Consider the following 27,391-nt stretch of genomic DNA (forward strand, 5'->3'; position numbering starts at 1 on the left):
CTGCACAAATACACTTGTTGATGGTGGATTTAAACTCGTTTGATGCGATTCCTGGCTTTGACAAGAACTGTAGGCTGGAGATTCCTGCTTATAAAAGCATTGCAAAAGAAGCAGATTGTACTTTGCCTGTGCTCCAGTTTTTGAACTTTGTGGAATACAGTATTCCCCACCTTGCAAGGCTAGCACAGCACTGTCGACAATTCCAATAAACTCTGTGGATATGGAGAGAGCTGTGTCTAAACATGAACAAGTGTTCACAGCGCAGAGACAGGGAATGAAGAAAGAGACAGTTGCAGGTTGCTCCGTGCTCACATTCAACCGCTGACTTTAATGAGTGAAGAATATGACCTGTTTATTGTCAGCTTTTTATAATAGTTTTTGAGTGTACAATAAATGCCATTTGAAACCAGAAACCTCCCTTGTCTTTTTTTGTTTTAAATAGATCATTTTCATGGTTCATTGCAACACTGTGAAATTTACGATTTAAATATGTGAAATCATGAAATTCACGATTCTTAAAATGCTGTGACCGTGAAATTTGTAAAATTTTACTGTGACTTTGGTAGGGCCCTTGTTACGGACTGGTGGCAAGGGATGTTGGTGGTTCCCATTGTTCCTCTCCCAACTGACCACAATCGTGTTTTGTTAAAATTATGCTTTAGACCCTGAGTGTCTTTAGGGTCAACTAAACATACAAATGACAGGTTTTCTCGTAGGTAAAAAATAAAATAACTATTTATTTTTAAACAAATCCCGAAATGATTGCAACCTCACTTACATGCACAAGAATAGATAGACAGAGAGAAAAGGTAATTTAAGTCCCAAGTGAGGTAAGTATTTGTGATTTACAGAAGATTATTGAGCCTTCTCAGGAGGAAAAGTCTTTTTATAAATAATTATTCACAGTCTTGAACTTGCGGTGGTATTGTAGAGCTCTAGTGGTTGTAATACAGTCCAAAGCTGGTGTGTAGTTTTTTACCTTTACAGATGGTTAGTCTCAAAGTCATTTTATGATATCTCTGCTGTGGTGGCTGTTCTTGGTCAGCAGGGTTCTTCTCTTGCCTGCTAGATACTTCTCACAGGCTTCCAGTGATGTTGGCTTGATCTCCCCTCTCTCTCTTTCTCCAGAGAGCAACCTTTTTAAGGTCAAAATCTATCACATGGGAGTTTCTGTTAGGAGATGCATAGTCCTCTCCCCTATTGTAACCACATAATGGATGATAACCATGGCCATCCAATGATGTTTGAATGGGAATCATTCTGTTTTGATGTTGCTGCTTCACACCTTACTCAACTTTGTTTGGCTGTGAGTCTGACTGTCCTCTGTTTGTTTATTCATGTTGAAGTCATTAATATGCAATAGCTCCTTTCAATTTCAAAGGGGTTCTCCCTAGAGCTATTTCAGATGAGGTTAACGAGTCTCATCTTTACAGACAAGTTTGTGGATTTCCAGTATAGGACGGGTCACCTGGCCGCTACTCCATTTTGACTGTTGTTCACGTGCCCATGTTCTTGTGAGTTAGTTTTAACAGTAGACTTTTTAACTTCATAATTTCTCCATTTTATACTTTACTTCATTGTGACTCCTTCCGTGCATGAAAGCCCTATTTATAAAGCTCTGGTTAGGCCACAACTAGAGTATTGCGCCCAGTTTTGGTCATCAGACTTTAGAGAGGATGTGAAGGCCCTTGAGAGGGAGCAGAGGAGATTTACCAGAATGGTAAAATAAAAGCAAAATACTGTGGATGCTGGAAATCTGAAATAAAAACAAGAAATGCTGGAACCACTCAGCAGGTCTGGCAGCATCTGTGGAAAGAGAAGCAGAGTTAACGTTTCGGGTCAGTGACCCTTCTTCGGAACTGACAAATATTAAAAATGTCACAGGTTATAAGCAAGTGAGGTGGGGGTGGGGCAAGAGATAACAAAGGAGAAGGTGTAGATTGGACAAGGCCACATAGCTGACCAAAAGGTCATGGGGCAAAGGCAAACAATATGTTAATGGTGTGTTGAAAGACAAAGCATTAGTACAGAAAAGGTGTTAACGGACTGAATATTGAACAGCAGCAAGTGCAAACATGAAAAAAAACAGTGGGTAAGCATGAATGGTTACCAGAATGGTTCCTGGGATGTGGGATTTTAACTATAAGGTTAGGTTGGAGAAGCTGAGGTTGTTGTCCCTTGAGCAAAGGGAATTGAGGAGAGATTTGACAGAGGTGAACAAGATTATGAAAGTTTTGGATAGGGTAAACAAAGAAAAGCTATTCCCATTAGCTGGTAGTGGAAGGATTAGGGGCCACTCAGGACCACTTAGCTCCTGACCTCTTACGGCCTTGGTTCAAACACGGACAAAAGAGATGAACTTAAGAGGAGCGGTAAGAATAACTGTCCTTGACTGGGTATGGCATCAAGGAGCTGTGGCAAAACTGAAGTCAATGGGAATCAGGGGAAAAACATTCTGCTGGTTGGAGTCATACCAAGCGCAAAGAAAGATGGATGTAGTTGCTGGAGGTCAATCATCTCAGCTCCAGGACATCACTGCAGGAGATCCTCAGGGTAGTGTCCTAGGCCCAACCATCTTCAGTTGCTTCATCAATGACCTTCCTTCAATCATAAGGTCAGAAGTGAGGACATTCGCTGATGATTGCACAATACTCAGCACCATTCGCGACTCCTCATATACTGAAGCAGTCCGTATAGAAATGTAGCAAGACCTGGGGATGATATCGAGGCTTGGGCTGATAAGTGGCAAATAATATTCATGCCACACAAGTGTCAGGCAATGACTATCTCAAGCAAGAGAGAATCTAACCATCTCCCCTTGACATTTAGTGGCATTACGATCACTGAATCCCCCACTATCAACATCCTGGGGGTTACCTTTGACCAGAAACTGAACTGAAGTAGCCATATAAATACCGTGGCTACAAGAGCAGGTCAGAGGCTAGGAAGCCTGCGGTGAGTAACTCACCTCCTGATTCCCCAAAGCCTGTCCACCATCTGCAAGGCACAAGTCAGGAGTTTGATGGAATACTCTCCACTTGCCTGGATGGGTGCAGCTCCAACAACACTCAAGAAGCTCCACATCATCCAGGACAAAGCAGCCCGCTTGATTGACACCCCATCCACAACATTCACTCCCTCCACCACCGACGCACAGTGGCGGCAATGTGTAGCATCTACAAGATGCATTGGAGCAATGCATCAAGTCTCCTTAGACAGCATCTTCCAAACCCGCGACCTCTACCATCTAGAAGAACAAGGGCAGCAGTTACATGGGAACACCACCACCTACAAGTTCCCCTCCAAGTCACACACCATCCTAACTTGGAACTATAATCACCATTCCTTCACTGTCGACCCCACATGGACTGCAGCAGTTCAAGAAGGCAGCTCACCACCACCTTCTCAAGGGCAATTAGGGATGGGCAACAAATGCTGGCATAGCCAGTGATGCCCACATCCGATAAATGAATTTAAAATACTAGGGCACATGGCTTTAAGGTTTTGGGCAAGGAATGCAGGAGAGATGTGAGGAAGAACTTTTTTATGCAGTGAGTGGCAATGACCCAGAACTTACTGCCTATGAGGGCGGTGGAAGCAGAGACGATGAATGACTTCAAAAGAAAATTAGATGGGCATTTATGGGAAATAAACTTACAGGACTACGGGGATAGAGCTGCAGAATGGCCTGATTGCATTGCTCTGCAGACAGCTGGCATGGACTCGATGGGCCGAATGGCTTCCTTGTATGCTGTCTATGACTCTATGTCTCTCGACGACTAATTTCTTTTATTCCCCAAACAGCCTATGTAAATGCTCACGAGTAAAGTTCAAATACTCAGCTTTTTTAAAGGTTGAAAAATAAAGATAAAATATTTACAGTTCTTATAAAGGCTGCAACAATTTTTGGCCCCATATTTACAAGCACCTGCTTTAAGTCCTTTAAGGCTGTTGCTAAGTATTAAAGGGACATTCTGCTTCCCAATTACTCCCATTGGTGAGCTCTTCACATTAGGCTCAATTTGTGCCTAAAGGCTAATTTATTAGGGTTGACCCCAGAAAATCCCTCGAGTGCCATTAAGCTTGCTCCAGACTCACTACATTAATGTTGGAAATGGAAAAAAAATCCCCTCTCATGCTTTCCACTCATACATAAACCTCACACTCTACATTTCAATTTGTTAAATATAGATAAGCTTCCAGAGCTGAAGCTAATTGGACTTCAGACTCTGTGAGGAATTCCTAAGTGTGAATTTGTTTAGACCAGCATTTGAAAAGGTGAAAACAGGGACCAATTAATCTGGATTTAGCATGCTAATTATATTTACATATAAACTGCAAAACTGTACACTTCACTGAAAACATATAAATCAGAATAATTTGACCTTGGAAAACTGAACAATTAATTGGGTTGAGGAGGAGAGGATGATATCAGCATTCAGATACATACTTCATTGGAGTGAATAGTATTATTATCCATTAGGTGACAACCAATAACTGGAAAAAGAGCCCAGTTTTCCTGTCAGTGGTCCCTGTGCCAGGTGCTAATGGAAGTAGGGAGAGGCTCCTGTGACACCCCTACTTTATACTGCCCTGAGCTTTCCAGGATTTTACCTAAAGGATTGGGCATGGGTCTGTGCTAGCAATAGGAGCAGGGCCATTCTGCCTGTCTAGCCCTGGATAGGGGAGAGGTGTCATGAAAATGGGCCTAAACTTTATTTAACTGTTGTCCATTTTGATGGGGTGCTCTTGCCATGAACCTATTGTCAGAGGTAAGTTAGATTTATTAACTTGGGGTACCCATTGTAAATTTGATAAAATAAAGGTAAGGTAAAAGTTTCCCCTTTACCATTATATGTAAATTATTTTTAAAAAACACAAGTTTCCTTTTTATAATTTTGCAAGACAACCTCTTCACGAACAGTGTGACCATGCATAGCAACCAGAGGAATCCTTACTCCTGATGTGTCAAATTACCCTCACTGTCAAATGGAAGTAAACACAGAACAATCCCACAAATACCAGTAGATTAGATTAAGGAACAATTGGCTTCATTGTTTAGTTAGAAGCACAGGGGAAGTGGCACACATTTGGTGCCTTTTGATCATGTCAAGCTCTCCCAAATGTTGTAGTCAGCAGCAAAGCAATAAGGAGTTGCATGTATAAACAAGGAGTTAACACGCTCCAGATTGTTGGGAAAATAGATGGATCTAGTCTGTCAATTTAAGGGGCAACACAGATTCAAAACTATCATGGAAAATAATCACAAGAAGACTAGAACACCATGAACATTTCTGCCAGCAAGCATTTATCTACGTACATAAAACAAAATGGTCTTATTATTAATAGAGGGACGCAAACTGCAAGCAGACATTCCGAGATTCCTCGAAGAAAGTTTGAATCAGCCTAGTGTTAACCAACTTCTGCCATCTTCTTTGAAAAGGGCGGCACAGTGGCGCAGTGGTTAGCACCGCAGCCTCACAGCTCCAGCGACCCGGGTTCAATTCTGGGTACTGACTGTGTGGAGTTTTCAAGTTCTCAATGTGTCTGCGTGGGTTCCCTCCGGGTGCTCCGGTTTCCTCCCACATGCCAAAGGACTTGCAGGTTGATAGGTTAATTGGCCATTATAAATTGCCCCTAGTATAGGTAGGTGGTAGGGAAATATAGAGACAGGTGGGGATGAGGTAGGAATATGGAATTAGTGTAGGATTAGTATAAATGGGTGGTTGATGATCGGCACAGACTCGGTGGGCCGAAGGGCCTGTTTCAGTGCTGTATCTCTAAAAAAAAACCCATTAGCATAAAAATCTGGAACTACTCAGCAGGTCTGGCAGCATCTGTGGAAAGAGAAGCAGAGTTAACGTTTCGGGTCAGTGACCCTTCTTCGGAACTGCAGACGGGTCACTGACCCGAAACGTTAACTCTGCTTCTCTTTCCACAGATGCTGCCAGACCTGCTGAGTGGTTCCAGCATTTCTTGTTTTTATTTCAAATTTCCAGCATCCGCAGTATTTTGCTTTCAACATAAAAATCTGTCCACTTTGGCCCCATTGTAACTGAGATAACATTGAAAATTAACGGCATTAATTTGTTGTGAATATATTTTAGAAATACCCAACAAGCTCAAAGCTTTTGTTCCTTTGCAATATTAACATTCTTTTGTGTGTTAACTTGATGCATAGGTACAGTTCCATTGCTGGCTTTATGTTGATCCTTATTCTTAAGTATATTTTTGAAAACTTTCTTTCCAGTTTGGTTACTTGGATAAATTAAGTTAAATCCACAATTCCTTTAAGGAACATTAGAACATAGAAACAAATTTAGGCCATTCTACCCCTCGAGCCTGCTCCGTCATTCAGGTAGATCATGGTGAATGCACACCTCAATCCATTTATCTGCATTTACTCCATATCCCTTGATACCCTTACCTAAACATTTATCAATCTCAGCCTTGAAAGCTCCAACTGACCCAGCATCCACAGGCTTTTGAGGGACAGATTCTTAGATTTTTACTACTCTTTGTGTGAAAAACTGCTTCCTGATTTCTCTCCTGAATGGCCGAGCTCTAATTTTAAGATTATGTCCATTCAATCTTGATTCACCCATCAGAGGAAATAGTTTCTCTGTATCTACCATACCCAATCCTTTCAAAGGTTTGAACACATTGATCAGATTGCCCCTCAATCTTCTTTGCATTTCAAGACTGACTTTCATTTAGAACAGTGATAAGTGCATTAAGAAATAAGAAATAAAGTTTGAAGTAGAATATTGCTGCATAGAGCATACATTTCCTCTGTTAACCTTTAATCTTCTAAGACCTGGTATGAACAAAATTGGTGTAAAAAATTCTGTCCTATTTCCATCCAGAGCACTCAAATTTTAGGAGACCAAACACATTCAATCAACATAATTTTCAAATCAAATTTTGATCCAGAATAATTACTCACAGCTCATCTGATCTAGTTACTCACTACTGTTCTCACTCAGTATTACTACTCACAGTTTATTTTATCAAGGTTTGCTACTCAGGCTATTTGGCCCAAGATTATTATTCACAGTCCATTTGGTCTGGCATATCACTCACGGATGAGTTAGTGCAGAATTATTACTCACAGCCCATTTGACTCAGAATTGTTACCTTCCTCTATTTGGCCCAGTTTTTTGGCCCAGCAATCCAGTTGTTTACAATTGGTTTGGCCCAATATTATTGCTTGCAATCCGTTTGGCAGAGTATTATTATTCACGGTCCTCTTGATACATTTGGTCCAGGATTATTCACAAACCACTTGGTCTAGTTTTTTTCCACTTACAGCTTTTTTTTTTTAGGTGGGGGCTACGTTGCACAGGCCATGAGAGATATTAAACTGCCTTCATTTTGAAATTATTTCACCTACAGCAACAAAAATAAATTCAAATTTGGAGATTGGAAAAGATATGCAACAAAGCCAGGCTGGATAACAAGTAGGCAATGCTTTCTTCTGACCTGTGAGATTTGTTCCATTAGCTCTACAGTCAAAACAAAATATAAGTATCAGCAGATGGCAATTTTATTATAATTGAAGGACCATTCTGTACCAGAAATGAAGTTTGAATATTAATACATCCAATTATGCACAGAATGTTATCAAATCAGTAATGTGCAGCACTTAATTAGTGGAAAAAGCAGGAATAAAATGAAATTGCAAATGCAGATTACATTTATCAGAAATTTTACTTGCTACTCCACTGGAGAATATGGTCTGACACCAGTAATTACTGAATCGATAGCTACCTGGCAGAACCTCATTTGTGCTGCCTTGCAAACTATCAGGACCAGGACAAAGGTTTGCACTGCAAACATGTGCACCTGCACAGAGCTCCACTGCAGGGCATTCAATTTAAGGGGATAGAATTGGGCGCAGTGACCCGGGTGCAATTGTGTCCAAAATTGCACAAGTTTTCAGATGTGTTTTTTCCTCTCAAGTTTCTACTAAAGCTTCTGAGCGTGTCACCGAATGTAAAACCTTCCGTGAACCAGTGCAATTGGGCAGCATTTTAGAATGTAATTTTTTAAAATGCTTTGTTGTAAAAAATATTTCTAGATCTATTTAAGAGTGGTAACTTGATGCAGTTTGATTAATACGACTGAACAGAGGTTTATCACAAAAAATAAGCATTTTAAATCAGAGTGTCTAGTCCATCACCTGTGAGTAACCTGATTTTAAATAACTGAAACTGACTTTAAAAAACTATAATAAAACCATTCGTTAGTTATATTTGTGTACAATAGTCAGTTACTTAATAGATTTTTTAAAAATGATATTCAAACGCTTTTAAAATGTGCCTATTAGCATTCCTGCATCCAAAAAAGCTTAATTTAATGAGCCTCCTCATAGGTCCTCAAATGCATACAATTAGCAAACTCTCGGAATGGTAATTAATTTGGTCTGGGGACGTAGTCAGTTTTGTGAGCTGGGCCAGCTTCTAGCCCAATGTTTTTTAAACTAATGCAAAAGATTGCGGAAACTCGATTTGCGTTGGAGTACTTTGTGTTTAAAGTTCTGAAATCTTTTATGTTGGCTTGACTGATGTTGGGCGAATTGCTCTGAAACTCCAGGGCGAGATGTTTTTGAGAGAATAGGCAGCAGCTTTTGCACACTTAATACATTTAAAATAACCCCAGGTAAGTTTATAAAGTGCTCAAGAGATCGAAGGGACCCTGTCAGCACTTTTTAAGACCATTTTTCACCACATTGGATCATATTCTCTTTGACATTGGACTCAGGTAGCCTTGCATTGCTTCTCTGAGCAGTTAGGTTGGGACCTGACTCCAGAGTTATACTGTCATTTTCACATTACTGTGGTGCAGTTCCATAAATTGCAAAAGCAATGCAAAAATGGCGGTATAACCACACCGTATTTCTTTGTCCCTTTGGTTTTGTACCTTGACTTGCTTCTTCCTGGTTCCTTCATTGTTTTCAGCCTCTTCATGTTCCTTGACCCCCTGCGGAAGATTGGTGTAATTGGCCAGTCCACTGAGAAGAGACGATACCATAGGGCTGGTATCCATTTCTTCCTGTAAAGCAGCAAAGGCAGAAAGCGAAATGGTGAATTTCAGACTGTGGGACAACAATTACAGCTTTGTGTTTCTGTAATTGATTAGTGCTGCACTATTAATCAATAAGAACATTAGAAAGCCGTTAGAATCTAAATGCCATGCTTGCACAAGCAAAGACAAATAATATGAGCATGAAGAAGGCAGTGACCCCAAATCCATTGTTATGAATAGTTGATTAATCTCTGGCTTGTGCAAGCCCACTCTGACACTATTAGAATCTCAAACCAATTCATCAGTCTACATTGGGGTACATTCTGATTCAGGTATCTTGTTCCTCGAGATGAATATTCCAGACCATTGTAATTAGTCATGTTGGTGTTTTATATGCTGTGCCTGAGAGAAGCCTATTTTTCAATGCTGCAACATATTAAATGTGATCATGTCAGTAATGTCAGATTTCAGCAAGGCTGCATGTTTGATTTTGGATTTCTTTTGATTCTTAAAATGGAGTGAAAAGTGATTACTTAAAATATATTTGAAAATGTTACTTCTGTAATATTGCCTGGTTCAGTCTGATTCTCATTGTGGCTCAGCAACTAAGGATTCCATTACCCCTAGAATTTAATAGGTCCTGTATCCAATATATATTTTATTTTGAAGAAAGGTCTGCACCTGAAATGTTAACTCATCTGTTTTCCCCACCTGAGGGTTTTCAGCAATTTCTGTTCTTGTATCAGACTTCCAGCATCTCAATATTTTGGTTTTTTTTTACAATGCATCCAATCTATTTGATTTCTTTTCAAATACATTTTTGATAGGGGTAGGCTGAGATTACATCTACTAATCTATCTGATTTCCTTAGTTATCTGAGAGAAATGCCACTGATCAGTTTGATTTCTCTGATGATATACTTCTTACATAAATAATATTCCTGGTAGTCTGTGATACTGTGGGCCAGTTTTGTGGTGGAGAAACCTGGAAGAATGTGTTTCCCTCAGGTCCTGCTGAATTCAACGGCAGAGTCTGATTACCATTTATGGCCATTTCCCAGCTGTAACAAGCCAGATTGAATGGCTGTCTGTCCGTCATGTGGGTGGGCCTTCAGGGAGCAGAGAGGAAGGAGGGAGCGATTGAGGGAGGAGGAGAGAAGATTGCAAGGTGCCGGAGGGATCGGGGGAGCTGGGGAGAAGATCATGGGCCATGTGGAAAACAGGAGGGCTTTGGATCATGGTTGAGGGAGCGGGGGGTGGTCCAGATCAAGGTGGGTGTTTAACTGATTTGCTTGGAGGCTCAGGGAAAGCACTCCTGCTCCTCCTGGCCCACAAGCAGTGCTAGAAAAGCACCTGACTGTTCCATGCAGCATTCCTTGCCTCCCTTTAGCTGCCAAGTTTCCGAAGGCCCATGAAATACAGCCAGCCAGCATTAAAGCTGGAACAGAGAAACAATATGAGGCACAGTCTCATTAAAATATTTAAATGAGCAGCCCATCTCCTGGAATATGAATAACAATTTGAAGGTGTGCATTGTGAATGAGAGAATTGGGATGGTGCAGATTCTCAGTTCAGTGTAAACCCAATAAGCTCCAGACAATAAAATTCCAGGCTTATCCTGTCTCTCTGTTTCTCGATCTCAGGAGATTCCTCCAACAGCTCTCCTGTACTCCTGGACAGGATATAAGAAAATCATCGAATCTACCACACAGAAAGATGCCATTTGGCCCACTGTGCCAGTTTTTCCAATGTGAGCTATTATTTTAATCACATTTTGCTGCCCATTCCTTGTATTATTTTATATACTTCCTTTTCAAATGCTTAGCCAGATCCTTTTTAAATGCTGATAAATGACTTGTGTGGTTAAAGAGAGAGAGAATGGTGTGCACTGCCATTATCTGTACACTGTGATTTGCTCAAAACATTCAATGAAATTAGTAAAGCACACCTTTCCCATTATCAATTACTGTAATCCACTTTTACCTTTCTAAGCATTCACTAAGTTCATCCCATTCTATAGACATTTACCCCCAGTATAAGTAAGCATACTTGACCTAGAATTTATGAACAAGGTTATAATAGTTTCTACCATCCATTAATTTAGCACAATTCTTGTTTCCAAAGACTTTTGGAAAATTATGGGTAGTGTTTCCCATGTTTCCTCTCCAACTGTGATGTACACTGTCTCAGTCTGGAGACCTACTTCTTGACATATTTTATCTTCTCTCCCATTCTGTTCAGCCTCTGTGACACCCAATATGTTAGGCTTTGGTCCCGCACCTAATATTCTGGAAACAAAACTCTGCTTGATACCATTGCTAAACACAACAGAATACACTAGAAGAGTCTCATGATCTTTAACAGTTGGAGATCAGAGAAACTTAAATAGTAAAAAGATTAACTTGTTCATAACATTGGGATGATTGTCCTCTCCAGAGCCTGAGGCCGATTGTAGCATTCCAACTGTCATCCTGGCTAAAATTAGCTAACTCAGCACGGAGGAGCACTTGTGCACTTCAGGAGAAAACTCATTCGGAATTCACACATCGATTTGCACTGATATTGTTCAAGGGTTTTTAGAAATAAGTTTGTCTTATCATGAGTTCATATCATTAACTTCTCTGTTGCCAATATGGAGCTTCAACTGGGACTAGAGGAACACTAGCTACAACAAGAAGATTGTAATAAACTTTGTTACTACGGGGTTGGACTGTAACTAATAATCTCCGATCCTGCTGTCTTCACCGCCCAGAGTGTCTGCAGCCACGGCGTGCGGTAAGTCCATTGAGGTGAAGAAGGAGAAGCGGGACCCGAGAGAAGTCCTGAGAAAAGGTGCCCCGAACACCCAAAAAATCCACGAACGGCCCCCCCGGCCGCAACTTCAAAGAGCCCGCGGGAGATGGCTCGGAGAGCATCTGCAGCGCACTGTCGGCAATGCTGCATGCCTTTATTTAAACCACTGCAAAAAAAAAAACCCTTAGCAAATGTAATCACCTCTAAGTCTGCCGAAAGATGCTTCACCTCCCGAAGGACGTGGATGAGCTTTCCGGACGTCGATGGTGGGCACTGAGGAAATGGCTGATTACCTGCACCAGCTTCCCCCCCCCCACCCCCCTTTACCCCCCTTCCACCCCCTCCCCCGTCCCCTTCCCTGCTCCACCCTCTCAGCTCACCCCCTCACAACCCCGTCCCAGCCCGCCCCCACCTCGCACCATCTTCACCCCGCACCCCCTTCCCCTGCACCCCCCCCCCACCCCCTCCCTCTACCCCTCCCCCTTGCATCCCCTCCTCCCACCGGCACCATGCTACACCTGTGTAGGGGCCCCAACAACCCCACTGCCTTGTGGGCGTCTCGGGAGAGACCAAGGCTAAGGGAGTAAACCCGAACAGATAATCCGGAGCGGAACCCCGTAGGCGGTCATGTGTCACCTTTGGCATGTTTCCGGCAGTTCCTGCTGCCATACTGGTGCCAAACGTCGTGTCCTGCACTCCTTTGGACCCCACCAGAAAGGCCGAGAGGGGGGTTTTGACGACTGGGCAACTCTCAACCTCCATAAATTTGCCCAGGCATGCGCCATGGAGAGGTCACTCCATAGTTGCCTCACAGCGATTAAAACAACACGGAAGGCAGCAGTTACGGGTTATAAGTCCAGATAAATTGGCGTAGAAACTGGGCGCCACGGGTTGCCTTTGTCGGTGGGAGAGGTCATTGCACCTCACTGGACAGCTACCGCCCGCCTCAAACCGGCCAGCCCCCGGTCAATAAGGTTCTGTCCCGCCACAGTCTGCCTGCTTCAATGGGTGTTTGGAGCTCAGGGTCATTGCCCGAAAGGTGGACTGATACACCGCACCAAACAACATGAAAAAAGGAAAGAAGGTACCAGCCCTTCACTTTGCAAGCTGGAACGTCAGAACTATGTGTCCTGGCCTATCGGAAGACCTTACACAAATCAACGATTCTCGGAAGACCGCCATCATTAACAACGAGCTCAGTAGATTCAATGTGGACATTGCAGCACTTCAGGAGACTCGCCTCCCCGCGAGTGGCTCTCTAGCAGAGCAAGACTACACCTTCTTCTGGCAGGGCAGGGATCCTGAAGAACCAAGACAGTATGGAGTGGGCTTCGCCATCAGAAACTCCTTGCTCAGCATGACAGAGCCTCCCTCAAATGGCTCGGAACGCATACTGTCCATCCGACTGCTCGCCACCTCTGGTCCAGTACACCTACTCAGCATCTATGCTCCAACACTCTGCTCCCCACCTGAAGCTAAAGACCAGTTCTATGAACAACTCCATAACATCATTAGCAGCATCCCCAACACCGAACACCTATTCCTGCTGGGGGACTTTAATGCCAGGGTTGGGGCCGACCATGACTCATGGCCCTCCTGCCTTGGGCGCTATGGCGTTGGAAGGATGAATGAGAACGGGCAGAGACTGCTTGAGTTGTGTACCTATCATAACCTCTGCATCACCAACTCGTTCTTTCACACTAAACCCTGTCACCAGGTTTCATGGAGGCACCCAAGATCGCGTCGTTGGCACCAGCTAGACCTCATTGTCACAAGGCGAGCCGCCTTAAACAGTGTTCAAATCACACGCAGCTTCCACAGTGTGGACTGCGACACTGACCACTCCCTGGTGTGCAGCAAGGTTAGACTCAGACCAAAGAAGTTGCATCATTCCAAGCAGAAGGGCCACCCGCGCATCAACACGAGCAGAATTTCTCACCCACAGCTGTTACAAAAATTTCTAAATTCACTTGTAACAGCCCTTCAAAACACTCCCACAGGGGATGCTGAGACCAAGTGGGCCCACATCAGAGACGCCATCTATGAGTCAGCTTTGACCACCTACGGCAAAAGTGCGAAGAGAAATGCAGACTGGTTTCAATCTCATAATGAAGAGCTGGAACCTGTCATAGCCGCTAAGCGCATTGCACTGTTGAACTACAAGAAAGCCCCCAGCGATTTAACAGCCGCAGCACTTAAGCAGCCAGAAGTACTGCACAAAGAACAGCTAGGCGTTGCGCAAACGACTACTGGCAACACCTATGCAGTCATATTCAGCTGGCCTCAGACACCGGAAACATCAGAGGAATGTATGATGGCATGAAGAGAGCTCTTGGGCCAACCATCAAGAAGATCGGCCCCCTCAAATCTAAATCGGGGGACATAATCACTGACCAACGCAAACAGATGGACCGCTGGGTTGAGCACTACCTAGAACTGTACTCCAGGGAGAATGCTGTCACTGAGACTGCCCTCAGTGCAACCCAGCCTCTACCAGTTATGGATGAGCTGGACATACAGCCAACCAAATCGGAACTCAGTGATGCCATTGATTCCCTAGCCAGCGGAAAAGCCCCTGGGAAGGACAGCATTACCCCTGAAATAATCAAGAGTGCCAAGCCTGCTATACTCTCAGCACTACATGAACTGCTATGCCTGTGCTGGGACGAGGGGGCAGTACCCCAGGACATGCGCGATGCCAATATCATCACCCTCTATAAAAACAAAGGTGACCGCGGTGACTGCAACAACTACCGTGGAATCTCCCTGCTCAGCATAGTGGGGAAAGTCTTTGCTCGAGTCGCTCTGAACAGGCTCCAGAAGCTGGCCGAGCGCGTCTACCCTGAGGCACAGTGTGGCTTTCGTGCAGAGAGATCGACCATTGACATGCTGTTCTCCCTTCGTCAGATACAGGAGAAATGCCGTGAACAACAGATGCCCCTCTACATTGCTTTCATTGATCTCACCAAAGCCTTTGACCTCGTCAGCAGACGTGGTCTCTTCAGACTACTAGAAAAGATCGGATGTCCACCAAAGCTACTAAGTATCATCACCTCATTCCATGACAATATGAAAGGCACAATTCAACATGGTGGCTCCTCATCAGAGCCCTTTCCTATCCGGAGTGGTGTGAAACAGGGCTGTGTTCTCGCACCCACACTCTTTGGGATTTTCTTCTCCCTGCTGCTTTCACATGCGTTCAAATCCTCTGAAGAAGGAATTTTCCTCCACACAAGATCAGGGGGCAGGTTGTTCAACCTTGCCCGTCTAAGAGCGAAAGTCCTCATCAGAGAACTCCTCTTTGCTGACGATGCTGCTTTAACATCTCACACTGAAGAGTGCCTGCAGAGTCTCATCAACAGGTTTGCGGCTGCCTGCAATGAATTTAGCCTAACCATCAGCCTCAAGAAAATGAACATCATGGGGCAGGACGTCAGAAATGCTCCATCCATCAATATTGGCGACCACGCTCTGGAAGTGGTTCGAGAGTTCACCTACCTAGGCTCAACTATCACCAGTAACCTGTCTCTAGATGCAGAAATCAACAAGCGCATGGGTAAGGCTTCCACTGCTATGTCCAGACTGGCCAAGAGAGTGTGGGAAAATGGCGCACTGACACGGAACACAAAAGTCCGAGTGTATCAGGCCTGTGTCCTCAGTACCTTGCTCTACGGCAGCGAGGCCTGGACAACGTATGCCAGCCAAGAGCGACGTCTCAATTCATTCCATCTTCGCTGCCTTCGGAGAATACTTGGCATCAGGTGGCAGGACTCTATCTCCAACACAGAAGTCCTCGAAGCGGCCAACACCCCCAGCTTATACACACTACTGAGTCAGCGGCGCTTGAGATGGCTTGGCCATGTGAGCCGCATGGAAGATGGCAGGATCCCCAAAGACACATTGTACAGCGAGCTCGCCACTGGTATCAGACCCACCGGCCGTCCATGTCTCCGCTATAAAGACGTCTGCAAACGCGACATGAAATCGTGTGACATTGATCACAAGTCGTGGGAGTCAGTTGCCAGCATTCGCCAGAGCTGGCGGGCAGCCATAAAGACAGGGCTAAATTGTGGCGAGTCGAAGAGACTTAGTAGTTGGCAGGAAAAAAGACAGAGGCGCAAGGGGAGAGCCAACTGTGCAACAGCCCCGACAAGCAAATTTCTCTGCAGCACCTGTGGAAGAGCCTGTCACTCCAGAATTGGCCTTTATAGCCACTCCAGGCGCTGCTTCACAAACCACTGACCACCTCCAGGCGCGTATCCATTGTCTCTCGAGATAAGGAGGCCCAAAAGAAAGAAATAAGAAAAAAATTGATTTTTTAAAAGAAGCATCATTTTGAATATGATTTTAATGCAGAACTACAGTTTTTAAAGATAAAGGATTTTATTCTCTAGCCAGCTATTTATGCGGAAAGTGTAGATAACTAATCCAGCAATATTAATATCAGTACATCTAAAATATTTATGTAGAGATTGAAAATGAAATTGTCAAGACTATTAGTAAAACTGCAAGCTGAAATAATGTTGACCTTTCAATGTAAGTAGCCTTTTTGTTCAACAAGTCACATTCATCCTGAAAAACAGCAGTCTAATCGCACTTTTTACCGAGCAAAGATTTTAATGAGCACACAGAAACATCAGTTAATTGCTAAATCTGACTGGCCATTCCTTCTCACCTCATTTAGGTCGGAATGACAGAGATTATTTGTAAATGAATCTTTTATTTATCTCAGTTAAATGTCCTTCTTCATCAAACATCTGTTTTCTGAAAACAAATTTAGAACTGAATATAGATTCCTCTTGCTAACAGAATACGTGCTGACAAATACTGAATACATTACTAAAACACAGCCATGATCATGTCAAAATCTTGGATTCATCTTAATGTTTTTGTCCTGATTACCTTTCCTTCTATTCATATGAATATTTCCACGAAATAATGTTGTGAGTTGAATGCATAATGCAAAGAATGTGGCTGAGGGTTCAACCAATTTGCTCTTCTATTAAATTTGATACTGATCAAAGTGAAGGATGTTAGTGCCAGGGATTGGAATACATTTCAGGAATTCAGTGCCAGCAGGTAGCACTTCCAGTTCCAGTACAGCAAAGTTAGTTGGAGGTTATTGACTGGATTTTCCCTCAAGGGTTGAGAAACAGAGGTTGGGACTGTTTCTGGGTCCTGAACACGTCCCTGGTGGGAAAACAGTCACTCACTGGGATTTTGATGGGGGCGCCCCCTTAATTGGCAAGGAGACAGGCTCTCTATCCAATTAAGGGTGGCAGGCAGGCTCTTGAAGCTGGAGGAGGCCTTCTAGCTTGAGAGGAGCAGCAAGCTGTGATGGCAGGCAAGTAACCGAGAGGGCGCTTCAACATGGAGGAGCCCTCTCACCAACATTTTTTAAACCTTTCATTAAAAAATGGTTCGAGCGGCCAGGCCATCACTGTGGCGGGGAGTGGGGTGGGTGGAATCCCTCTAAAGAGTACTGTAGCTGCTCTCACACCCATGCAGGGAGGGAAGGCCTTTAAGCTTGACTGGAGTGCTGTCCCCACCAGCCTGCCGCTGGTGCCTGCCTCCAGGTACCTAAACTGGCTCCTGCCAGTGCAGGAAACCAGAGGCCAACTGGAAAATTCCAGCTAGCCTCCTTTAATTGGAATTAATAAGGCTCTTAATGAGCCTAATTGGCTACCAACCACATGCGGGCAGGTAGTCCTGCTGGCCCTGATCCTGCCTCCACACAAATAGCTCAGAGGCGGAATGGAGCTGGGGAACCAGCATGCCACTTGGAGGGTCTAACTGTCAGTCCTGTCTGCCTCTGAACCCAGCCCCGACGGGGGGCCAAAGATCCAGCCCTACATCTCCCCCTACTCTTCCCCAGTGATATGCCTTTCCCCTTGCTGCACTGGTAGAGCATTTGTCATTTTTGTACAGTGTACAAAATTTCATCAGTGTAATTTAAATATAGGTGTTTTTCTCTTGCCAAAGTCTTCCCACACACTGGTCAAGCTTTTCATCTTGGTATTAACCATGCCGGTCAAAATTCTACTCATAACTAACTGCCTACATAAAATTGATGGGTTCACAAATAATCTTGCAAAGGACCATTTGGTTTGCATTGGCCAGGTAGTAGTTTTAATAAATTTAAAATATGCATGAGACTGTCAGGATGGCAAGAATTGCCCCTCCATAGTGTCTCTGAGAAGAGGCTGGTGGGTTGTCTGCATGAACTGCTGGAGTCCTTGTGGAGATGGCACTTACACAAAGGTGTTATAGGGAGGGGATTCCAGGATATTGACCCAAAGAACAAACAGATGTTCCCCAGGGCACAAGCCAGGAAAATGGGACCCACAGAGTGCATGCGTTTAACTGATGAAAAAGAAGAACATTGACACAAGTTCGTGCATCAGGCCATCTCAACTCAAAGACATTCTTTAGCGCTGTTACAGAGAGGTGGTAAGTGGTGTGAGTAACTTCCACTCCTCACTTCCCAACTGACCGCAATTGTGTTTTGTTAAAAATGGTGTGCTGGTCCCTGAGTATTTTAGGGTCAAATAAAAAGACAAATGACAGGTTTTCTTGCAGGTTTAAAAAAAAAGATAAAATTTATTTTAACAGCAAAAACCCGATTTCTAAACCTTCAACCACTCACACATTCACACACACATGCATACATAAGAATAGATAGATAGAGAGAGAGAGAGGGTAGGATGCACTTTAAATTCAAAGGGAGGTATATGTTGTGGTTCACAGAAAACCTGTTGTAGCTTCTCAGGAGGAAAAGTCTTTTCAAAGGTGCAAGCCTGGATGTTTGCAGTCGTGAACTTGCTGAGGTGCTGAAGATTACTGGCAGTTAAAATTTCAGATTGGAGCTGATGGTCACTTGAAGTTCTCTGCTGCAGCAAGCTGAAGTGTAGAATTAGCAGCAAGGTTTCTTCTTTGTGCTGGTCCGATCTCACAGTCTTTGGCTGGACTGGCTTTTGCTGATTTTTTTCTGAATCTCTCCTCTCTCTCTCCAGAGGGCTACATTTGAAGGTAAAACTCCATCACCTTTGATTTTCTGTTAGGTGACACATGGCCCTCTCCCTGGTGTGATCACATTATGGACTAGGATATGGAAACCATGGCTATTTGTTGTTATCTGAATGGGAACCATTCTGTTAGAATGGTGCTACTCCACACCTATTCATTTTGTTTTGGGCTGTGAGTCAGCATATCTCCAGAACCCTTTGTTAGCTCATTCATGTAGATAGGAGTCATCAATATGCAATGGTGCTCCTTTCAATTTCAATGGGTTCTCCCCAGAGCTATTTCAGATGCAGTTAATGAATTTTGTCTTTGCCGACAGGTTTGTTGATTTCCAGTACAGGATGCATCTTGTAACTGCTATTTCAAAGAACAGCAGGGGAGTTATCAAAGTAATTCATGACAACGCTACATCATCGCCAACGTCATCAGGATGCGCCGCGGTGCGCACATGCGCAGACGGTCTCATGCCCTCTGCGCATGTGCTGCGGTCTGGCTTGCCAGGACCGCTTTGCGCATGCGCAGATGATGCGTTACGCACATGCGCACACGGTCTCCTGATCTCTGCGCATGCGCTGTGCTCCGGCTTGCCCTGTCCGTTTTGCGCATGCACAGATGACGTCATCGCGTTACGTCGTCTTTCTCGGGCAACGCGCCAGGTTGGCCTCTGCGCATGCGTCAAAGCTTCGGCGCAACTTTTTGAAAGTGGAAGGTGGAGAGGTTTCGTCGGGCATTTTCTCGCATTTTATCTGAATTATTTATTCGTTTTGGAGACTTGCTTCATTTTTATTTGACACAGGAGATTGTTCCAAGGTAAGTTGCTCTGCCTTCGTAAGTTGCTTTGAAAACATTTCCATTGTCTGGGCCACAGCATGTTCTCCAGTCCCTGTTGTAAGTTGCTCTGAAAACAGTTCCATTGTCTGAGCCACTGCATGTTCTCCAGTCCCTGTTGTGAGTTGCTGTGTGCAGGCAGTACATGTGCTGCAACCTACCGTCTTAACGGTCACTTTCGCTTTTGTAACGTTTTAATGGAGTGCATTCTGTATTTCTTATCTCATCTCATGTTTCCCGTGAGGAGACTGGACTGGCTGCGGCAACAGACTCTCCGCTGGCAGCAAGGACTGGCTGATGAGATGGAACCATTTACTATGCCCAACAATTGCCCGGAAGCACCTTCGGATGGAGGTGGCCACGCGCTGGACATCAGTCACGTGTCACAAACCCTGGATCCTGAGCATCTCACTCCCTGGCCTAATGATCTGATGGACCATACATATGCCTGCCTGTTCAAAGCTCCACTTCCCCTACCTGCGGTACCCTCTCCTTGCTGCTCAGTTACACAGTCACCTGTTCCTACACCCATCAGAGCAGTGCACATGGGCACACAGCCACCTGTTCCTACACCCATCAGAGCAGTGCACATGGGCACACAGCCACCTGTTTCCCCATCTGCCTTTGAAACAACCATGCAGAGCCTTGTGAGACTCCGCAATTGCCAGCTGCTGCCTGTCAAGCAGAGAGGGTGTCCAAAGGGGTCAAGCACTTGGGGAACATTCAGCAAGAAGAGACTGAGCACTAAAAGAAACAAGCATGCCGTGTCCAGTGGTAGCAGAGATGTGAATGCTCTTGCTGTGAACACAACTGGTGATAGCAGTAGGCAGGATTAAATGGGAATGGATGGGAAGACGCACGAGTAACATAACCACTAGCAGGGAACTGCTGGGCTAAATGGCCAGCTTTATGTTCATAGCCCAAAAGAAATGTGCTTCTTTTCCAGCACCCTCACATCATTCATGTTTTCCCTGAGAGCAGCATTGAACCATCACGAGATAGGGGCAGTAACATCATCCTGACTCCTACAGCTGAGGTGGGTACTCAGTGATTCATTGGCGGTGTTATCAGTACATGCCTTTACCGCAGAACACAAAGCATTCTCACCAGTAATTTCATTGGAGGGAGGGAAGCTCTGACACTGATGTTCTTTCCTTATTTCCTTTCATGTAAAACGTGCCCTTGAGAAAACAATCCTTGACACTTAAGGACGGCATTCAAGCAAAGGAGGCAGTGCAGGAGATGACGCAAGGATGTGCTGATTCCTGCATCTGAGGTGGGTAATAAGTGCTTCATTGGCGACGTTATCAATTGGTGCCTTCACTGCAGAACTTAAAAAGGTGTGCGCAACAGTAATTTCAGTGGATGGAGGGAGGCAAGCTCTGACTCTGATTTGCTTTATTTCTTTTCATGTAATACATGCCGTCGAGAAAACAATCCTTGAGACTTAAGGTCAGCATTCAAGCAACGAAGGCAACTGGATCATGCTGCGGAGCTGGTCACGATGTGGAAAGGAACATTGCATTTATGGATGAATTGGGAGTGCACATTGGGATGCGTTTGGGGAACATTCAACAAGAATAGACTGAGCTCAGACTCTTGTGACTTTGCCTTCTTCACATGGACAATTCAGTAGTGGAATAGAGAGCCAAGCGTTCATTCACCACAAGGCTCTCCAGGAACAATCTCTTTAGCTGTGCATAGCAGAGACTCAGCCTGTCTGTCTAACGGGAATGCTGGAAACACAACACTCATGTATCCATGCACAGCAGTTCCTCGGATGCTTAATGAACTTAATAAAACTTCTCAATAATTAACCCCAGAATTGTTGAGGTTTTGTTTTGGATGCTATTTCCCCGACTTTGCAACTGCACTTCAGATATTCAACTGTGGTGGAGGGGTGGAGGTAGGGGGGGATAGAGGGAGGGGTGGAGGTAGTGGGGGGTAGAGGGAGGGGTGGAGGTAGGGGGGTAGATGGAGAGGGGGGAGGGGTGGGGAGAGCAGGGAGGGGTGGGGAGAGGGAGCATGCAAAATGCAGGGACCAGACAGTTGCAATGCCTGAAGTACTGTGGAGAAGTCGGGGAGAAGCAACTGGATTGGGTATCCGCAGCTGGAGGGAACGGCTGAATGGAGAGGGCCGGATGCGAGAGGCCGTAGAGAGCTGCGGGGAGCAAGTGTGCGAAAACCTTGGTGTCGCCGGGTCCAGGGACTGGCCAGTAAGTCTTTTGCTGTTGTGTTTCTGGCGCATTCACAGAAAAAGGCACTCCTCTTCTGCTCCGCTGCTCCCCCCCCCCCCCACTCTCCCCCATACCCCCCCACTCCCGCCCTTCACCCCCACCCCTCCCTCTCTTCCCCCCCCACCCCTCCCTCCTCTCTTTCCCCCTCCCTCCCTCCTCTCTTTCCCCCCTCCTCTCTTACCCCCCTCCCTCCCTCCTCTCTTCCCCCCCTCCCCCTCTCCCCTCCCCCCTCTCTTTCTCTTTCTCCCCCCTCTCTTTCTCCCCCCTCTCTTTCTCCCCCCTCCTCCCCTCTCTTTCTCCCCCTCCCCCCTCTCTTTCTCCCCCTCCCCCCTCTCTTTCTGCCCCCTATCTCCTCTCTTTCCCCCCTCTCTTTCCCCCTTCCCCCCTCTCTCTTTCCCCCTTCCCCCTTCCCCCCTCTCCCTCCTCCCCTTCCCCCCCTCCCTCTCCCCCTCCCTCTCCCCTTCCCCCCTCCCCCCCATTTCTCCCCCCTCCCCCCTTTCACCCCCCTTTCTCCCCCCTCCCCCCTCACCCCTCCTTTCTCCCCCTCACCCCACCTTGCTCCCCCTCACCCCCCTCTCCCCTCCCTCACCCCCCCTCTCCCCTCCCTCTTTTCCCCCCTCCTCTCCCCTCCCTCCTCTCCCCTCCCTCTTTTCCCCCTTCTCTTTTTTCCCCCCTCTCTTTTACCCCCCCCTCTCTTTTACCCCCCCTCTCTTTCCCCCCCCGACACCCTCAACGCTGCTCTCCCCGGCCCCCGCGCTGCTCTCTCACTCCGGCCATTGTATACTGCCACGTGTTTGTTAGGTTGCCTCTGTGTGATTCTTTGAGCAGCGCCATCTTTAGTCCTGGCAGCTGCTACAGTCGCAATCTGAGACGTTTTCATGGCACATGCTGTATTTGCGCATGTGCCAAAACAGCGCCACCTACCGTTCGTGTTGTCAACAAATGCGGTCGGGAGTTATTCCTGGCTTATATTTATCCCTCAATCAACATTACAAAAACAGATTATCTGGTCATTATCACATTGCTGTTGTTGGCGTTTGCTGTGTGCATACCGGCTGCTGCATTTCTTACATTACAACAGTGACTACACTTTAAAAATGTACCTCATTGGCTGTAAAGTGACGACAGTGACGACAGCAAACTGGACGCTACGTCCAGACTCCTAATGGAAACAGTTAAAGATGCCAAACTGCACGACGTCTTCAGCAAACCTGCAGACGGAGCGCAGCGCAGATACACATGGTCAAGATCGGACGGGTCTGCCCGTTCCAGGATTGACTTCCTGTTTGTGTCCCGTGCTGTCACGGTCGGATCCACCGACGTCAAGCCGGTGTTCTTCTCCGACCACTGCCTCTTACTGGCTGACTGTCACTTACAGGATGACCAGCGGGTTGGCAGAGGGACGTGGAATCTCAATGCCACACTGCTGACCCCAGAGAACGTTGAGGAACTCAAAAGGGACTACAAAGGTTGGAGAACCGTGAAACCCCTCTTTGAGTCTCCAGTTCACTGGTGGGAAGCGATCAAGGAGAACATCAAGAGGTTCTTCATCCACAAAGGTGTTCAGAGGGCGAGAGAGAGACAGAGGGAAATGTCCCGACTCCAGAAAATTATGCAAAATCTACTCCGGTTGCAGTCAATGGGGGTCAAGGTCAAAGAGGACCTCCAAGAGGTGAAGAGCCAGCAGGCCTCGCTCTTTGCCAAGGAGGCCTCCAAGATCATCTCCGGTCCAGAGTCCGCTCCATCGAGCAGGATGAGACGTGCTCGCGTTACTTCTTCCAAAAGGTACACAGAGAGAGCTCTGTTATCAGCAGCCTGAAGGAAGAAGACGGCTCGGTAACGTCTTCGCAGTCCGACATACTAAGGATCAGCAAATCCTTTTATGCTGGGCTGTATGACGCGAAGCCCACAGACAGCAGAGCCTCCCAGTCCTTCCTGTCATCTATCACAGAGGTCTTAGATGACAGCAGGAGGGAGAGATTGGACAAGCCGCTAACTCTGAACGAGCTGACAAAGGCCGTCAAGTCCTTCGAGACGAGTAAAACTCCCGGGAGCGACGGCTTACCGGTCGAGTTGTACTCGGCCCTGTGGGACTGGGTCGGCCCGGACCTGCTGGAAGTATACGAGAGTATGCTCCTGGCCGGCAGCATGTCAGAATCCATGAGGAAAGGCATCATCACCCTCATTTACAAGCAGAAGGGGGAGAGGGCAGAAATCAGAAATTGGCGGCCCATCTCACTGCTTAATGTTGACTACAAGATTCTGTCCAAAGTCATAGCCAGTTGAGTCAAATCTGCTCTGGAGTTGGTGATTCACCCCGATCAGACCTGTACTGTACCCGGCAGGAAGATCTCTGATAGTCTCGCGCTACTCAGGGATACGATCGCCTACGTACGGGACAGGAGGGTGGACACCTGTCTCATCAGCCTGGACCAGGAGAAGGCTTTTGACAGTATATCGCACACCTACATGATGGACGTGCTTTCCAAAATGGGGTTTGGGGAGGGAATCTGCAATTGGATCCAACTGCTCTACACAAACATCAGTAGCGCAGTCTCAATCAACGGGTGGGAATCGGAAAGTTTCCCGATCAAATCTGGAGTCAGACAGGGCTGTCCTCTCTCCCCAGTCTTGTTTGTTTGCTGTATTGAACCCTTTGCTGAGTCTATTAGGAGAGATGCGAGCATAAGAGGGGTGACAATCCCAGGCAGCGGAGGCACTCAGGTTAAAACCTCCCTGTACATGGATGACGTCGCCGTTTTCTGCTCGGATCCGCTGTCCGTGCGCAGACTGATGAGCATCTGCGACCAGTTCGAACTGGCCTCGGGAGCCAAAGTTAACCACAGCAAGAGCGAGGCCATGTTCTTTGGGAACTGGGCTGACCGATCCTTTGTCCCCTTCACCGTCAGGTCAGATTACCTGAAGGTGCGGGGGATATGGTTTGGAAGGGCTGGGCGTGCACCAAAACATGGGAGGAGCGAGTAGCCAAGGTACGACAAAAGTTGGGCAAGTGGGGGCAGCGATCTCTCTCCATTGTGGGTAAGAACCTGGTCATCAGGTGCGAGGCGCTCACATTGTTGCTCTACGTGGTGCAGGTCTGGCCCATACCCCACTCCTGCGCTGTGGCAGTCACCCGAGCCATTTTCCGCTTCATCTGGGGATCTAAAATGGACCGGGTCCGGAGGGACACGATGTTCAAATCTCTGGACAAGGGTGGGAAAAATGTACCCAACGTGGCCCTCATCCTGATGACCACCTTTGTGTGCGGCTGCATCAAGCTGTGTGTAGAGTTCCAGTACGCAAACTCCAAGTGTCACTACGTGCTGAGGTTCTATCTGTCCCCGGTGTTGCGAAGGATGGGCCTGGGCACATTGCCGCGGAACGCTCCATGCAGTTGGGCCGTGCCGTACCACCTATCCTTCGTGGAGCAGTTTCTGCGGGAAAACACCTTTGACCACCGGTCCAACAGGCAGTGGTCTGCACGGAATGTCCTCAAGGCCCTACGGGAAAAGGAGACGGTGGATCCTGTCGGATGGTTCCCCGAGCAGACTGTCAAAGTCATTTGGCGGAATGCCTCATCACCAGAACTTTCAAACAAGCACCAAGATGTAGCTTGGCTGGTGGTGAGAAGGGCCCTCCCCGTCAGATCCTTCATGCACACCCGAAGTCTCGCCCCCTCCGCACAGTGCCCCCGCGTTGGCTGTGGAGGGGAAGAGACGGTCGCCCACCTCCTCCTGGAATATGTCTTTGCAAAGCAGGTGTGGAAATAGATGCAGTGGTTTTTGTCGAGGTTCATCCCAAGCAGCTCTGTAACACAGGAGTCTGTGCTCTACGGGCTGTTCCCAGGGACGCACACCGAGACAAACATCAACTGCTGCTGGAGGACTATCAATTCGGTGAAAGACGCCCTTTGGTCTGCCCGAAACTTGCTGGTCTTCCAGCGCAAAGAGTTGTCCACCACCGAATGTTGCAGACTGGCACATTCCAAGGTCCAGGACTACGTGCTGAGGAACGCACTAAAGCTTGGGGCAGCCGCAGCAAAGGCTCAATGGGGAAAAGCCACAGTGTAAGGTCCCCCCACCAAGCTGGACTGAGGGGCTGGATCCATGGGAAACCCCTCGAACTGTATCGTTAATATTTTCATTTGCCGTAAATGTAAATCGGTAATTGGCATGACAATTGTGAAATGGAAGGGTTGTGAAGAAACTCAGGTTAGTATAGAAGGAAACTGATCTCCCTTGCAATGTTTGTATTTTTTAGTGCTGTTTGAAACTGTTTGGCAATGTAATTTTTGCAGATTTTTATGAATAAAGTATATTTTGGAAATTAAAAAAAAAAAATTGGCTGTAAAGTGTTTTGAGACATTTGGTTGTTGTGAAGGACACTATATAAATGCAAGCCTTTTTTTTTTCTTTTTTTTCACTTGGACTTTCTGGGTGGTCATTTTTTGTCATTCATTCTTGCGATGTGGACATCGCTGGTAAGGCTGGCATTTATTGGCCATTCCTAGTTATCCTTAGAAGGTGGTGATGGGGGACCACTGCAGTCTTGTTATTTATTGTAGCAGTTTGATATAATTGAGTGGCTGGCACTTTTGAGGACAGTTAAGAGCCAACCATGTTGGTGTGGGACTGGAGTCACACATAATTCAGACCTGGTAAGGACAGCAGGTTTCCTTATCTAATGGACATTAGAGAACCAGTTGGATTTTTATGACAATCAGATAGCTTCACGGTCACTTTTACTGGTACCAGCTTTTTATTTAAACTGAAATAAAATTCTCAAATTGCAGTTTGAAACCATGTCATCTGGATAGGGGGAGATGTGGTGTAGTGATAATGTCACTGGACTAGTAATATCAGAAGCCCAGGCTAATGCTCTGGAGAAAACAAAAACAAGAAATGCTGGATTCACTCAGCAGGTCTGGCAGCATCTGTGGAAAGAGAAGCAGAGTTAACGTTTCGGGTCAGTGACCCTTCTTCGGAACCTTCGGAACCTTCCGAAGAAGGGTCACTGACCCGAAACGTTAACTCTGCTTCTCTTTCCACAGATGCTGCCAGACCTGCTGAGTGAATCCAGCATTTCTTGTTTTTGTTTCAGATTTCCAGCATCCGCAGTATTTTGCTTTTATTTTAATGCTCTGGAGACATGGGTTCAAAACACGGCAGATGCTGAAATTTGAATTCAATTAATAAAAAAAAATCTGGAATTAGAAAGCTAGTCTCATGGTGATCATGAAACCATTGTCAATTCTTGTAAAAACGCATCTGGTTCACTAATGCCCTTTCGGGAAGGAAATCTGCCGTCCTTACCTGGTGTGGCCTACATGTGACTCCAGACCCACAGCAATGTGGTTGACTCTTTACTGCCTCTGAAATGGCTTAGCAAGCCACTCAGTTTCCCAAGGGCAAGCAAGCTTGGGCAATAAATGCAGCCTAGCCAGTGACACCCACATCCCATGAACAAATAAAAAAAATCCAAGTA

At 46.0% G+C, this 27,391-nt stretch overlaps 1 protein-coding gene across 8 annotated transcripts in view; it reads right to left on the minus strand.

Annotated features, from left to right (window-relative positions):
- Nucleotides 1-27,391, minus strand: part of LOC137378448 (solute carrier family 12 member 5-like) — a 1,212,460-nt gene that overhangs the window by 481,268 nt on the left and 703,801 nt on the right. For all 8 annotated transcript variants that reach the window (XM_068048774.1, XM_068048773.1, XM_068048779.1 and 5 more), the window contains one exon: nt 8,923-9,054. In XM_068048774.1, the coding sequence (XP_067904875.1) occupies nt 8,923-9,054 (132 nt within the window). The remainder of the gene's footprint in view (nt 1-8,922; nt 9,055-27,391) is intronic.

Source organism: Heterodontus francisci, chromosome 16, assembly GCF_036365525.1.
Source record: "Heterodontus francisci isolate sHetFra1 chromosome 16, sHetFra1.hap1, whole genome shotgun sequence".
Taxonomy (NCBI): domain Eukaryota; kingdom Metazoa; phylum Chordata; class Chondrichthyes; order Heterodontiformes; family Heterodontidae; genus Heterodontus; species Heterodontus francisci.